Below are 13909 nucleotides of genomic sequence, written 5' to 3'. Positions count from 1 at the left end.
AATGGAGGGGAGGCAGCAGTAGCAGTAAGTTTACATTATTCCGACGATTCGAAAACAGGCCGGGCGGAGAGTCGTCTACGGAGTATAGAAAGTAAGTAAGTAAGTACAGCATCCCCCCCAACTAGAGCCGACAGGGAAACCACAGACTACGTGGAGAATACGTGAGACGTTGGAGCTGAATAATCATTCATCAATCACTTCTCGTTTTGATGGTCCATGGACTTTTGAGAGAGACCTACTATCATCTCCAATAGAGAGTGGAGTTGGTGAAGGATTGCGTTGGAAAACGTACAAGAGGGGTTTCATTTCGTCGAGGGTCAGGGTGAGCAACCACCATTACCATTGCCATTACCACAACAGCCAACACTTCGATTCCTTTGCGAATAACTTCAAGAGAGAGAGACCCGGGGGAGAGAAAAGAGACGAAAAGAGAGGGAGAGAAAAAGAGAAAAACGAACGAAAAAGGGGCCAGAATGGCGTCGTCGTCGTTCAAACCGCCATCATCGTTCCTCGAGCTGGTCTCGACCTCGTCGCTCAACTACCGCGAATGCGCGCTGCTGGGCATCATGGCGCTGATCTCGCATGACACGCCTATCGCCAGCCCCAGCAGCCCCGGCACAAGCAAAAGCACCACTGGCAATGACGCCGGCGCGCTGGAAGAATACATCGCCACGGCGCTACACTACGGGGCCACCGAGTCCGAGATCCAGAACGTCGTCTTCCAGTCCAGCTTCAGCGTTGGGGCCGCCAGGGCCGTGGCGGTAAGAGCCCGCGTCGAGAGCGCTCTCAAGTCGTCGCTTCGCGGCAGGCTGCATCACTTGGAGAAGGAGGTGTTGGTCGGAGAGATGGGAGGGACCCAGCCTGGGAGTCACAAGACGGTGGTGCGCGACTCGGATCCGCAGAACACGAGCGTCGTGCCTATCGTGCTCATTCATGCTTTGGGGCTGGATCGCAGGATGTGGGATGCCGTCTTTGCCAGCCTCGCTGCGAGCGGCGCTGGAGACAAGAGCACACAGTTGCGTATCATATCCTACGACATGCGAGGGCACGGATACGCAGCCAACGCCCCGTCTGCGCAGTCGCTCGACGAGCTTGCTGCCGACCTGCACAGCATCCTCGAGAGACTGCACATCCCCAAGGCGGACGTCTACGGACAATCCTACGGCGGGGCCGTGGCGCAGTACTTTGCGCTCAACTACCCGCAGTCTACGCGATCACTTGGCCTCATCACCACGGCCGGCGAGGCCCAGCCGTCGTGGATAACCCGGGCTACGCGGGCAGAAGAATCTAGCTCCGTGATGTCTTTACTCCCGGAGACGCTGATCCGGTGGTTCACACCCGGAGCCATCGCGCGGAACGAATGGGGTGTGCGCTACGCCCGCTCGTGTGTCGAGAGGATCTCGGTCAAGGACTGGGGTGACGCATGGCGGTGCATGAGCCAGCTCGACACGTTGGACAGACTGCAGAGCGGCGGAGTCAAGTGCCCCGTGCTCCTGGTCTGCGGGGTGCAAGACCTGAGTACGGGCCCCAAGTGGATGACCAGGCTCAAGGAGGCGTGTGAAAAGGGTGGCAGTGGCCTGGTCGTCTACAAGGAGGTCGATCCGGGAGTGCACATGATGGCGCTGGAGCAGGGTGAGGCGCTGACGAGGGAGATATTGGAGTTTCGACAGAGGGTGGATAGTGAGGGGTTGTGACCACAGACTGTCAGTTGCGACACTGACATTGGCATTGACACTGACAACGCCATGCTGATGGTGGCAGTAGTACTGACATGGAGCATTGCTATATATTACTCTTCTCGACGCTTCTTCTGCTCCAAACTTGCCAAGCTTTATTGACTGGCAGGTGACATCATGCATACGGCTGTATTACCCCAAGTAGTCGTCGCCGCTTACCGGGTACTCTCATTGGTGGGAAGTCTATCTCCGGAGCAAGTCACCGGTTCTCGGGGCCGGAACATTTGCTTAGTTTCCCGTCGCAGCAAAAGTTGCACCAGTAATAATAGCACTTCAACACAGCAACAAAACACCTCCCTATACACCTCCTACCACGACTCACCAGATACTGGCCCTTTAGCGACGGCCTTGTACCCTCACCGCTCCGCTCCGCCCAGCCTTGCGACCTATCCTTAGCTCCTCCTTCACTCCTAAACATCACCATCCGTATTTGTTATTGTATTGTTTTGATCCATTTCTTCCCGAAAAACACCGACCAATGTCCCTCGCCCAACATGTCTCCTCGGTCGAAGGCATTGACCACGAGCCCGAGCCCGGCGACGTGGCCTTTGACGACCGCGCCAGTCTGCTCAGTTTCCACCGGCTGTCGCGCCAGCCCAGCATCGCCCTGTCCATTAGCTATGACCCCATCCCTTCGGCCGCCGGGGACAAGGCCGGCGCCGGAGCACCCGAGAAGTTGGAGCCCATTGCCGCGTATGAGGTGTCGAGGGGGATGAGGATAGGTAAGTTTTTTCTCATTGATCACCATCAGAAACGAAGTGGAAGAGGGGTGGGAGGGGCGAGAGAAATGGTTTAGGGAATCGGAATTCGAAAGAATGCAAAGCTAACGACGGCGTTACTTTCTTGCCATGTAGCGCAGGTATCAGTTGGCGTTGTCTCGTGTGTCCTGGCATCGGGCATTGTGTTTGGCTTCGACGCCCTCAAAACCATCCTGGTCGCCGAGGGCACGTATCGGGATCTCTGCACCGAAGACGAACTGAGAAAGAATGTGCCTTTGTGCTATATGCAGGACCAAAGGTGAGTTGCGCAGAGGATCCTATGTCACTCGTGATTGTCAGGTCCTTTCTAGGTGATCTGAACTGAGCTGAGCTGGAGTGTTTGATCAGGCTAAACCTCACCTTTGTCATCGCCTCCGTCACCACCAACATCTCTGCTCTCCTGGTCGGGAGCATCCTCGACCGCTACGGCCCGCGTGTCTGCGGAATCATCTCCTCCATCTTCCTCGTCCTGGGCAGTATCTGCATGGCCTTTGCCTCGGACCTGCCCTTTGACGCATACATTGTCGCGAGTTTCCTCCTCGCCCTGGGCGGCACTTTCACCTTCGTGCCCAGTTTCCACCTGTCCAATGCATTTCCCCGATTCCAGGGGCTCATCCTGGCCCTGGTCACGGGCGCCTTCGACGCCTCGGCCAGTGTCTTTCTGATCTTCCGCATCCTGTACCAGAGCACCCACGGGGCCATCAACCTGAGACAGATCTTCGTCGTCTACCTGATCGTCCCGGCCTTCATATTCGCGTCCCAAATCACAATCATGCCCTCGCACAGTTACCAGACCCGCGGGGAGCTGGCCGAGAAGATGGACAAGGCCCAAGACCCCACGACGGACGTGCACGATAGCGACGACGAGCTCGACGGCGCCATGGAGGTCATGCAAGTGCGGGCCGAGCGAGCGAATCGGCGTCGGCAGTCCATCGCCTCCATCAACGACCTGCTGGGCACGCCGGCCGAGCAGAACAAGCACGAGAAAAAGGAGGACCAGATCAAGGTCAACAGCGGCGTGTGGGGGATCCTGCACGGCCTGCCTGCCAGCAAGCAGATCCGCACGCCATGGTTCATCCTCATCACGCTCTTCACGGTGCTGCAGATGGCGCGGTTCAACTTCTTCATCGCCACCATCTTCACCCAGTACTCGTACATGCTCAACTCGGTCGAGGAGGCCACGCGGGTGATCGAGTTCTTCGACCTGGCCCTGCCCATCGGCGGCATCGTGACTGTGCCTTTTATCGGCGCCCTGCTGGACTACACATCCACCGTCGCGGTACTGAACCTGCTGGTTTTGCTGAGCACGCTGATCGGCGTGCTGGGCGCCGTCCCCACCATCTGGGCCGCCTACGCCAACGTCACGTTGTTCGTGCTGTTCCGCCCGCTCTACTACAGCGCCATGTCCGACTACGCGGCCAAGATCTTCGGGTACGCCACCTTTGGGACTGTCTACGGCGCCATCATCTGCCTCTCGGGCCTCTTCACCTTCACCCAGTCCGGGCTGCAGGCCCTGCTGCACGACGTCTTCGAGGACGACCCGGAGCCCATCAATTTGGGACTCGCCACCGCCGGGCTGGTCCTCGGCGTCACACTGGTCATGTACGTCGACATCAAGGGCCGCGCCCTGCACAGGGAGAGAGCCATCGCCGCGGCCCAAGCTGCTGCTGCGGTTGCCAACGACGAGAGACGCCCACTCCTGGGCCCGCCACGGTCTGCCTACGGAAGCGCCCGCAGCGTTAACAGCACGCTCGGCATGAACGTTCCCAACACCGGTGCTGGATTCGGCACCGCAGCCGGATCTCTCCCCAACGCCTCTGCGAGTGTCGGACCTGATTTCAGTAGCGGGATATCCGCCGCCGCCGCAGCAGGTGGTGCCGCGGGCCTCAACGCCGGTCTGGGCCTGGGCATGTCCAGCGCCATGACCGAAGACCCCAGCGTGGCAGCGGCTGCAGCTGCAGTAGTGTCCTCGGACAGAATGCGCCTCCTGCACGCCACGCCCAGCCGGCAGCAGTTGCAGCGGAATCTGTCCACCGTGGAGGAGACGCGGGAGCTCTAGATTTTTTGTTTTTTTTATTGCGGTTCCACTGTGGTTGGTGGCTTAGGTGTCGAACCACACAGGGGGCGATATTGAAAATATTGTTATGCATTTAGCGGAATTCTTTGTTTTTATTTCTTTTGGGGGGACTTTGCTGCCATACTATCCTACCTTCTATTCTATTCTACCTCCTACAGCGCGCGGAGCACGGAGCATGGAGTTACGGGCCAACGAGTACGGAGTATGGAGTACGGAGTCACGGGAGTACAGAATACGGAATAATTAAGTAATTATATCGAGGAATGCCTGGAAGTGTACGAGGTATGGAAAAAAAGGGGGGGAATAGAATGAAAAGCTTACCACCTACGTACCTACCTAGGTATATATACCTATATACCATTTCACGATTGACAACCTAGTACTTGTACCGAGGACCTAATGTATTGCTCAGATTTACTTTGCTGTTCTGCCAGATACTCACATCTATTTGCGTGTCTAGAGGTGTCTTAGACAGTCAATCGTTAACATGGCCAGATGGAACGGCCGTGAAAAGACACTCGATACGAGGTAAACACTACCGAGTACAACTGAGCGTACTTCAGCCCGGCACACAACGGGTGCATACCTAGGTACGTACAATGTGAGGCTAAACTGTAGAGCAGTGTCTCTTGCCCGTGAAGAACATATATATCTACGGTACCTAGGCAGTCTTCAAGGTTCATTACGGACCTTGCACATGCTACCGATACACGGACGATTTGCGCAGGCTGCTATGATTCATCCCAGACCATCGTCTACCTTCACTCAGAACAATTATTGCGACATAACTGCCAAACTTGGGTCCTCACGCAATTCTAGCGCACAAAACACCCTGCTTGTCCTCTAATTCAGTCGGCAACATGACTTGTTCCCTTGCTGCGACCTTCCACCTTCGCTCCGGGGTCCATTTTAATCATCCAACAAGTTTGGCTCACCGTTAACCTGCTTGTTACCACCCTCATTGTCCCTCGTATCCTTGGTGCTCCTCTTTCCATGTGCCTTTCTTGCGTAGAACTCGTCCAACAGTTTGGGATTGATCCGATTGAGCAACTCCTTGGGGAAAATACGGAGCAAGTTCCAACCAATCTCCAAGCTGTCAAACACAGACCGCTTGTCATAGGGACTCTGAGCGATGAACTGCCTCTCAAATTTCTCCAAGAACTCCAGGGAGAGCTTGTCTTCGGCGCTCAGGGCTTCCTCGCCGACGACGGCTTTCATGGCTGCGGCGTCACGGCCAATGGCATACTTGGCGTACAGTTGGTTTGAGACGTCACCGTGGTCTTTTCTCGTCAGGCCTTCACCGATGGCGGATTTCATCAGACGTGACAAAGAAGGCAGGACGTTGATAGGCGGGTAGATACCCTTGTTGTGCAATCCACGGTCAACGAAGATCTGGCCTTCCGTAATATATCCTGTCAAGTCGGGAATAGGGTGGGTGATGTCGTCGTTAGGCATGGTCAAGATGGGAATCTGGGTGATGGAGCCGTTTCTCCCTTCTACACGTCCGGCTCGCTCGTAGATGGTGGACAAATCGGTATACATGTAACCAGGGTACCCACGACGACCCGGGACTTCTTCTCGCGCAGCCGAGACTTCTCGGAGAGCGTCGCAATATGCCGACAGATCGGTAAGAATGACCAGGACGTGCTTTTCAAGTTGGTACGCATAGTATTCTGCGGTGGTCAGCGCGAGACGAGGTGTGATGATACGTTCGATGGTGGGGTCGTTGGCCAAGTTCAAGAACAGAGTCACTCGTTCCATTGAGCCATTCTCTTCGAAATCCCGGGTGAAGAAGCGTGAAGTTTCCATGTTGACACCCATAGCGGCGAAGACAATGCTGAAGTTCTCCTCATGGCCATCATGGACCCCCTTGGTCGGTTGCTTGACCAAACCAGCTTGCCGACAAATCTGGGCGGCGATTTCGTTGTGGGGCAGACCGGCGGCGGAGAAGATGGGGATCTTTTGGCCTCGAGCGACCGAGTTCATGCAGTCGATGGCAGAGATACCCGTCGAGATCATTTCCTCGGGGTAAACCTTTACCCAGGTCAGCAATTGAGGTAGCAGGCAGGGTGGAATCGACTTACTCTGGAGTAGGGGTTGATGGGACTTCCATTGATATCGAGATAGTCCTCTGCCAGCACTTTGGGGCCTTTGTCGATAGCTCTTCCTGAACCGTCGAAGATGCGACCAAGCATGTCTTCTGAGACGCCAATCTTCAGACTGTGACCCGTGAACTCGACTTTTGTCTGCAACTGAATGAGCATGGTGTGGTGTAGAATAGCAGCAAACTCTTCACCTTCTTCACATCGATGCCTGAGGTGCCTTCGAACACTTGCACAATCGCTCTGTTGCCTGCAGGGATATAGGTCAACTTGCCACCCCTCTTTTCCTAGTCTTTGCATAGTGTAGAGCACACACCTCTTGCCTCGAGGACTTGTCCAGACCTTATCGACCCATCAGGTAGCGTCAGACTGACGATTTCGTTGTATCTGGGGAATTTGACCTGAGAAGACCGGCTGTTAGCAATTCTCTCGGAGCTTCAAGCCGCCGCAGCTTCGACGTACATTGTCTAGAATGACCAGAGGCCCATTGACACCTCCGATTGTGTTGTACTTCAACCTGGGCTTGATCGAAGCCATCCGATGATCTAGATCGGCCATTCTGGCGGCCTGGCGGGGAGGGAGACGATAGCAGAGGAGATAGGTGAACGTGAAGGACAGAAGCAACTCTTTGGCTAAGGAAGAGCTTCCTCAGCAGCCACCCAGAACTAATGGACGAATCGGAGAGGTACAATGGGGCAGGCGAACAACAGCTGCAACTAACGAGAGGGCCACTGGGCTGGAGGGATCTCTCTTCACCAGAAGAACAGCGCAGTAGAGTTTCGCAGTAGTCGAGGTTGGAGATCAAATCAGGAGCCACCCAAGAGCTGCAGCTGCAGCTGGCGATGCGGTCACTGGGAAGTCGCTGTGGCCGCTAATCGCGATCCCGCAGCCAAGATTGTGATGGATTGGGATGAGAGCCATGCTGCTCTATGCCTGCTCCAGCTAGCCTAAAGAAGATGAAAGGCCACGTGATTACTGCAAGCGGGCTAAAGGATCTAGCGCCTTGGCGCAGGCTGGCCGTTCACTGCAAGCCGTGCTCTCCTACTGCAACCTCTTTCTATGTCCTCTGGCTATGTTTCTCTGAAACTAGATCAATAATGAGACAGCCTCTTGCATGGGCGCATAGCCCGAAGAGCCTGCACTGCCCCTCAAGCCAGCAGCAGCAGCAGCAGCAGCCGCGTCAACGGAGAACTTGTGCAGCAGCCTCTTGGTAACCGAGCACACAGATCCCGTTGCCTAAAGGAGGTAGACGCAGCAATGCTGCAACTACCGAGAACTAGGCAGCCTGAGCTTGGATGCTCAGCCTCACTTGCCTCACCCAACCTCATCATGACCCCCGGTCTTGCCCTATTCATATATCGTCTACCCGAGCCTCAGCGAATCTGGCTCGAACTGAATAAGTAGTTCTGCTCTCATGTCTTATCCTTCGGACCTTCCCGATCCTTTTGCGACTTGGACTAAGATCAGGAGGTGATAACCTTTGCGTCCAACAACACAACACCTCGATTGCAGAACGATATGAGTCTCGAAACACCAATTTCTCACTCCGGCACTCAGCCTTATCCATACGCAGCATCATTACCATTCTCTTTCGACCAGAAGACCAGCCTGCAGCATTACATCCTCCGCAAGGACGGCTTGTACAAAGCAGAACCACATGCCCTGACATCCGTTCAGAACTGTGATCAATCAGTCTGGGACCGAAACACCTCCACAGGCGGCTCTGATTTCCATATACTAACCGTGTCGGGAAACTCCTATCGCCATCGACCCTTGAGCATTTCCGAAAAGGATTTTAATGATCTCTGTACCTCATGGCAAATACCGCAAAGTTGATGACGAAGTGCCGAATGTCGCCTCTCGACTTCCTAGAGTATTGCATTGAGGAATATAACATCAACGACGGTGAGCTTGTGTTGCCTCAGAATGCTTCGCAGCAGCCACGTCGAAGGGTCCTCAGCATCCTGCTCCGTTGCCGCGGAATGGCGGGTTTGTCATCAGTCTGCCTGCCCACTTGCGGCCTGGATGGCCAATTGGCCCCGAGGTGCATCGTCGGCTCGGATCAAGATGAAAGGATAAAGGAAATATTGTCAGACCTGGAGGGCTGTACCAGAGATGTCCTCTTCTACCCAGCGATAATTATTGGCTTCACCCTCACCCGGAGTCTTGATCTTGATGCGAACCTAGTGGGCTATCAACTTGAGCCGGATGTGATTGCTCTGTCCAGTCGCCTAGATATCGCGAATGAAGGGCTCCGCAGATACCTTGAAAGCCGTGGACTTTATCGAGAACCGGACCAGGACTATTCGGCCCTAACCGTGGACCTTTACATGCTACAGCACTTCCTCAGCGATCTCTACCACTCCCATCATGCGAATATCGTGCTGGTTCGTAAGCTGAAGAGTATCTTCAAGTTGTACCATGACGCAACGCGCTCACGAACTATATTCGAGTGTGTCGACGACCTCCTCTGCAGACTGGAATTACAAAAGGGCTCGTTGGACCACTGTGCCCGGATCACACAGCACCAAAGCGCAGTCTTGTTCAATCTCATCAATCAACGGGACAGCCGGCTGAATTTTTCCGTCGCCCGTTCGTCCCGACAGATTGCCGCCGCCAGCAAGCGGGACAGCTCCGCGATGAAAACGATCTCGATTCTCACCCTCGTCTTTCTTCCCGGAACGTTTGTCTCGTCCGTCTTCTCCACGACAATCTTTGACTTTACCGCCGAAGCGGAGCCCGGGTACGGAAGAGTGAGTAAAGCGTGGTGGATCTACCTGTTATGCAGTCTGCTTCTCACCCTGATCACGGTTGGTGTGTGGGCAGTCTGGATGGTGTGGCGACTCAACAAGGCCATTCACGAGGAGAGGAGGGAGATGGAAGAGCTGCGGGAACACGAGCACGAGGCTCGGCCTTACGGGTCGAGGGCGCCTCCCACCCGACGACGATCTCGCGAGTATCGAGACAGCACTTCCGTCCGAGCTGCGGGAAATGGCAGCCACCGCAACTCTGAAAGTGGAAGCCGCAGAAGCAGTCGCATCAGCCTCTCTCGGACGAATCGGACCGGCCGCACCAGGTCCCCTCGGAGCAACATCAGTCTGCACAGCCTCCGTGACCCAGGCCTGGACAGCGCCCGAGCTAACGTCATGAGCGGCAGCAATCAGACTACGGACGGTGGGTTGGGTGGAAGTCTCCAGAGACCGGGGTCCGGTGCTTGAGCATGAATGGAAGTTTGTGGACTCTTGCAAAGCAAAGCGTTTGATCTTCCATTTGGAAGAGCGTCCAGGCCAGCTGAAGAAGGGGGCAAGGGAAATTATGGAGTTGCAAGGGAGACAATCTAGTCCGAGAAGTGGATTTTACGACCGCGAATGCTTTCATGTTTCATGGACTGGGGTATATACGGCGCGCCAATGATTGCGGCGATTGAACATCACCGAATGCTAACGAAGGGAGCGTAATACAAACGATCTCAAGAAGGCCACGGCACGGCATGCGGGTGCGATGACGACTGCGTACTTCTATCTCAGTGTCTGGTCACGAGGAGTAATCGAATGGAGTGTGCATCGAGTCGCCGAATTACAAAGGGACATGGACATGGATTTGGACTTAGATATGGATTTGGATCTGGATACAGACTATATGACGGAATAGCGAGTTTACTCAGTTCAAGGCCAACCACTCTATTGGCTGCAACGCATCAGCCAGCTCATCACTGTTTCATCTCTCGCTGGAAGTGGTTGAAAATCGTGAGATTAAGAAGAGGTGTCCCTGGCTCTGGCTCTGAGATCCGCCCGCAAGCCATCCCACGCCATCGCGTGCAAGAGCCTAGACTTTGATGACAAACTCCTCATAAACCTTCTGTGAAACTTCCAATCTTCACCTTGGAGATCTGTGCTTCTTTCCACCCCCTGGCGCCGCCGCTCTCGGATCGTGCTGCTTTCCTTGCTCTCTTCCTCTTCCAGATCACCTTTTCTATCATCACTATCCTTGCTTTCAACCTCGCATTCTTCTTCGCCCTCATCCTCGTCCTCTGCCCAGAACCTTACTCCCCAGCATCTATCCCTAGGCGGATAAACCCTCGTCGTGATCACGCACCGCTCGTTGACAAAGACTTCGAGAACCGACTGATCAAAAAACACGTGGAGTCTCAAGTCCTCAACCTCTGACTTCATGTCTGTTCGTGTTCGAGTCCCCATATGCTCAACATCGTCATTATCGGCTGAGAGGACGGTGAATAAAGTAAATGGCGCGGTTTCCGGGGCGGTGTTGATCGTCTCGCCGTCGACCACGTATGCGGGATCAATCCTGGGTCGATAAATTCGGATGGTCTCCTCATTGGGGATGAATGAGATCGTCGTCGTGGCAGCAGCTGAGCTTAATAGTGGGGGTATGTTGTCCTGTTGGGTCCGTTGTGCGCCGGCGCTGTGGAATATGCTCAGCCCGATACTCTGGCACGTGCGGGAGAGGGAGAAGATGGAAATGAGTTCGAAACGGTGTGTTTGGATGTCCATGAACGTGTCGCCTTCAGAAGTGAGGTTCTGAGAGCCGCGAACAGGCCTGGCCAACCTGGCGCTGTGGCGGAGCGATTTGAGGCATGGAGCGGGAGAGATGCCCAGTGTGTGGATCTTGAATGTTTCTTGCTCGCTGTCTCCTGGCTCAACCTCTATCGATGTAATATCTTGCAAGTTGCTTCTCAAAGTACCGGTCACGCCCTCTAGAGTGAGGAGAGCAACCTCCCTCGGCAAAGATATCATCCCGCTCCAACCCTGTCTATCAACCAATCGCTGCGGCAAGTCCTCCTCGGTAACCCAGCCCCATACAATTTGTTTGTTGCTAAGGGGGTCACGGAAAGTTATAGCGGCATAGAGCAGTCCGTAATCGAAGCGGCCTCCGAATTGGTAGTTCATTTTTGGAAGTTCTGATTGGGTGCCATTATGAGAGACTGTAGCGTTCGTAGTTTGCAGGGCTCCACACATCCACTGCAGAGACCTTGCTGAACGGGAAGGTTTTGCTGGTTCTCGCGGAGGTTGTGTGAAAGATATGTCTTCACTGTGAGCGGGATTCGCCTTTGACCCCTCGCAGCCGACGATGATGAAGTCTCTGCTCTCATTGTCTTGCTTATTCTGGAGAGTCATGAAACATGCGCATTCCCAGTTGATACCTGTGTCGCCACTCCAACAGGAGAGGGAATGATTCAGTCCAACATCAAACAGAGGACTGAGGAACTTCCACTCTGCGAGGTTTGATGGGTTGACTCTGTAGAGAAAGGCCGTCGGTGAGCAGTCTCTAATTCCTCCGGAGATCATCCCATATAATTGGCTTTTGGCGTGACCGAGAAGCTTCGCCATCGAAGGCCAGGTTGCAACAAATGGGTCGCGCCAGCCCGTCACTTCGAAGTTCGCTGGTGGCTCTGCTAAGATTGGATTCTGCGTGAACTTCGTCCATGTCACACCACCGTCTAATGATTGAGCAGCGGCTAGGGTCTCCGTTTGTCTAATATACGGCAGAGTGTAGTGCAGCGGCAATCGACTGACCCCAGTGTATAATAGCGTCAATTGTCCAGCTCGAGACGGGCCGTCGAAGCCGGTAGGTGCCAAGCAACCTGTAAAGCACCCTTTTGTGTCGTACCACTCATTTGAAGTAAGGCCGGGTTCGATGATTGGCGTTTGAGACACCTTCCAGCTCACCATATCCGCTGAGGTAGCATGACCCCAGCAGATCGATCCCCAAACAACAGACCCTGACTCATTTCGACGAAGATTCCACTGGAAGAACAGATGATATAGTCCTGTCGCTGGGTCGTAGCCTGGGGCGCAGGGATCGTTCATCCAGCCATGGCTTGCTTGGAGGTGGTATCGTGGACGCCATCTGCACAAGGCTGGTGCTGGCGCGGTAGACTGATATGTCGATTCAGAGATCGGTTGCGCACCTCGTTGAATCGGACGAATACTCTGAGGTGCTATTGAAGAGGGAGGTTTTAGGGTTGGTCCCAATCCCTCCATCGATGAAATGTCGGAGGTGCAGCTAGAGCCCGCAACCTTATAGCCCGCGTATGCCCCAACTTGCTATGGACTGAATGGTGAAATCGACGTTATAAGATGGATCCAGGCATCTGAAGCACACAATACCAACTGAATTGAGCTTCTGTAAGGCAACTGCTCAGATGCATAATACTGGCTTGAGCTTTTTATTGGCGAATCCCCGCTTCATAGTCCAGTTGGATGAAATTTTGACACGATGAGAATTATATTTGCTATTGGAAACAAGACCGCACACCGATCGAATATAGCTAGCCGAGCAGACGTGCATAACATCGATATTGGCATATCAACCGGCTTCCATTTTGTGCATAGGCGGGAAAGCATCGGTAGGGTTGGCGTCGTAGTCAAACGTTGGCGTGGATTTGATGCTTTGACATCGGAGAGAAAAGGGCCGATTAGAGCCTGCGCTATTGATTGGCTCGTCGCCGAAGAGTGTTCTCCTACACCCCCAGTCCAGTCTTTTAGTCAGATCGCATTTTGGTTTCGCCCTATTGGAATTTTCATGCTTTCCGTGGGATATTGAGCAGTCATTTGACCCGGCCAAGAGGACAGTTGTACCGGTGATGCTGCGTGTAGAAATGAAAAGTTCAAACCACCCTTGAGAGTGTAGCGCATGTTGAGTCGGAGATGCTGCGTTGTTGGTGATAAGTCAGGCGCTGGGATACTTCCGATAGAAGCTCTTATCGTTCTGAGGCCAGGGGAGGAGCACACTCGCCCTAAATATTGTATGTTGTGATCACTCTCCAACTGGCTCCGGCCTCGCGCCAAACATCAGCTTAAACTTGACAACATCCACAATCTCCAGCGCTTCGCCACTCTCGCTTTCACTTCCTAGTTCATTCTCATCGACCTTTCGAAGAACGGCCAGCGGTTTTGCCAGCTTCTTGACCTCACCGGTTAACCTTTGGTGCCTGCCAACGTACAGGTAGACTTTCTTCATCCACTTGCCCTCGTCGGCTTCTTGGGGCTTGTGCAGTGGGAATTCGAGGCGGCCTATAGGATGCACAGCTGGTGACTGGGTGACATCCTCTGTCGCGAGGTCCTGGAAAGATCCGTGGATTGTGCCTTGTATCTCCACAATTGCCAGGCCTGATGGGGTGTGTAGAAGGGAAGGGAGTGGGTTGGGGGTAGGGTCATTTGTCGCTGGATACGGCGCTGCAGCACGCAGCTCGACTGCCGGCATCGTGTTATTGTA

At 54.3% G+C, this 13909-nt stretch overlaps 6 protein-coding genes across 6 annotated transcripts; 3 read left to right on the top strand and 3 right to left on the bottom strand.

Annotated features, from left to right (window-relative positions):
- Positions 1–473: 473 nt before the first annotated feature.
- Z520_08040 (uncharacterized protein) lies at positions 474–1694 on the top strand (the record flags this gene model as incomplete). Its single annotated transcript, XM_016778537.1, has 1 exon — positions 474–1694. The coding sequence occupies one exon, from the start codon at positions 474–476 to the stop codon at positions 1692–1694; it is 1221 nt and encodes a 406-aa protein (XP_016630385.1).
- Positions 1695–2214: 520 nt separating this feature from the next.
- On the top strand, positions 2215–4553 carry Z520_08039 (uncharacterized protein; the record flags this gene model as incomplete). The annotated part of the gene is made up of 3 exons (XM_016778536.1): positions 2215–2458; positions 2591–2753; positions 2843–4553. The coding sequence occupies 3 exons, from the start codon at positions 2215–2217 to the stop codon at positions 4551–4553; spliced, it is 2118 nt and encodes a 705-aa protein (XP_016630384.1).
- A 927-nt stretch (positions 4554–5480) lies between these two features.
- Positions 5481–7231, bottom strand: Z520_08038 (V-type proton ATPase subunit B; the record flags this gene model as incomplete). The annotated part of the gene is made up of 5 exons (XM_016778535.1): positions 5481–6605; positions 6656–6817; positions 6868–6923; positions 6990–7074; positions 7136–7231. The coding sequence occupies 5 exons, from the start codon at positions 7229–7231 to the stop codon at positions 5481–5483; spliced, it is 1524 nt and encodes a 507-aa protein (XP_016630383.1).
- Positions 7232–8487: 1256 nt separating this feature from the next.
- Positions 8488–9891, top strand: Z520_08037 (uncharacterized protein; the record flags this gene model as incomplete). The annotated part of the gene is made up of 1 exon (XM_016778534.1): positions 8488–9891. The coding sequence occupies one exon, from the start codon at positions 8488–8490 to the stop codon at positions 9889–9891; it is 1404 nt and encodes a 467-aa protein (XP_016630382.1).
- Positions 9892–10425: 534 nt separating this feature from the next.
- On the bottom strand, positions 10426–12675 carry Z520_08036 (uncharacterized protein; the record flags this gene model as incomplete). Its single annotated transcript, XM_016778533.1, has 1 exon — positions 10426–12675. The coding sequence occupies one exon, from the start codon at positions 12673–12675 to the stop codon at positions 10426–10428; it is 2250 nt and encodes a 749-aa protein (XP_016630381.1).
- A 775-nt stretch (positions 12676–13450) lies between these two features.
- Positions 13451–13897, bottom strand: Z520_08035 (uncharacterized protein; the record flags this gene model as incomplete). The annotated part of the gene is made up of 1 exon (XM_016778532.1): positions 13451–13897. The coding sequence occupies one exon, from the start codon at positions 13895–13897 to the stop codon at positions 13451–13453; it is 447 nt and encodes a 148-aa protein (XP_016630380.1).
- Between the last annotated feature and the right edge of the window lie 12 nt (positions 13898–13909).

Source organism: Fonsecaea multimorphosa (genome assembly GCF_000836435.1).
Source record: "Fonsecaea multimorphosa CBS 102226 unplaced genomic scaffold supercont1.17, whole genome shotgun sequence".
Taxonomy (NCBI): domain Eukaryota; kingdom Fungi; phylum Ascomycota; class Eurotiomycetes; order Chaetothyriales; family Herpotrichiellaceae; genus Fonsecaea; species Fonsecaea multimorphosa.
Note: the sequence above shows the minus strand (reverse complement) of the source record. Positions and strands in the feature narration are given on the sequence as shown.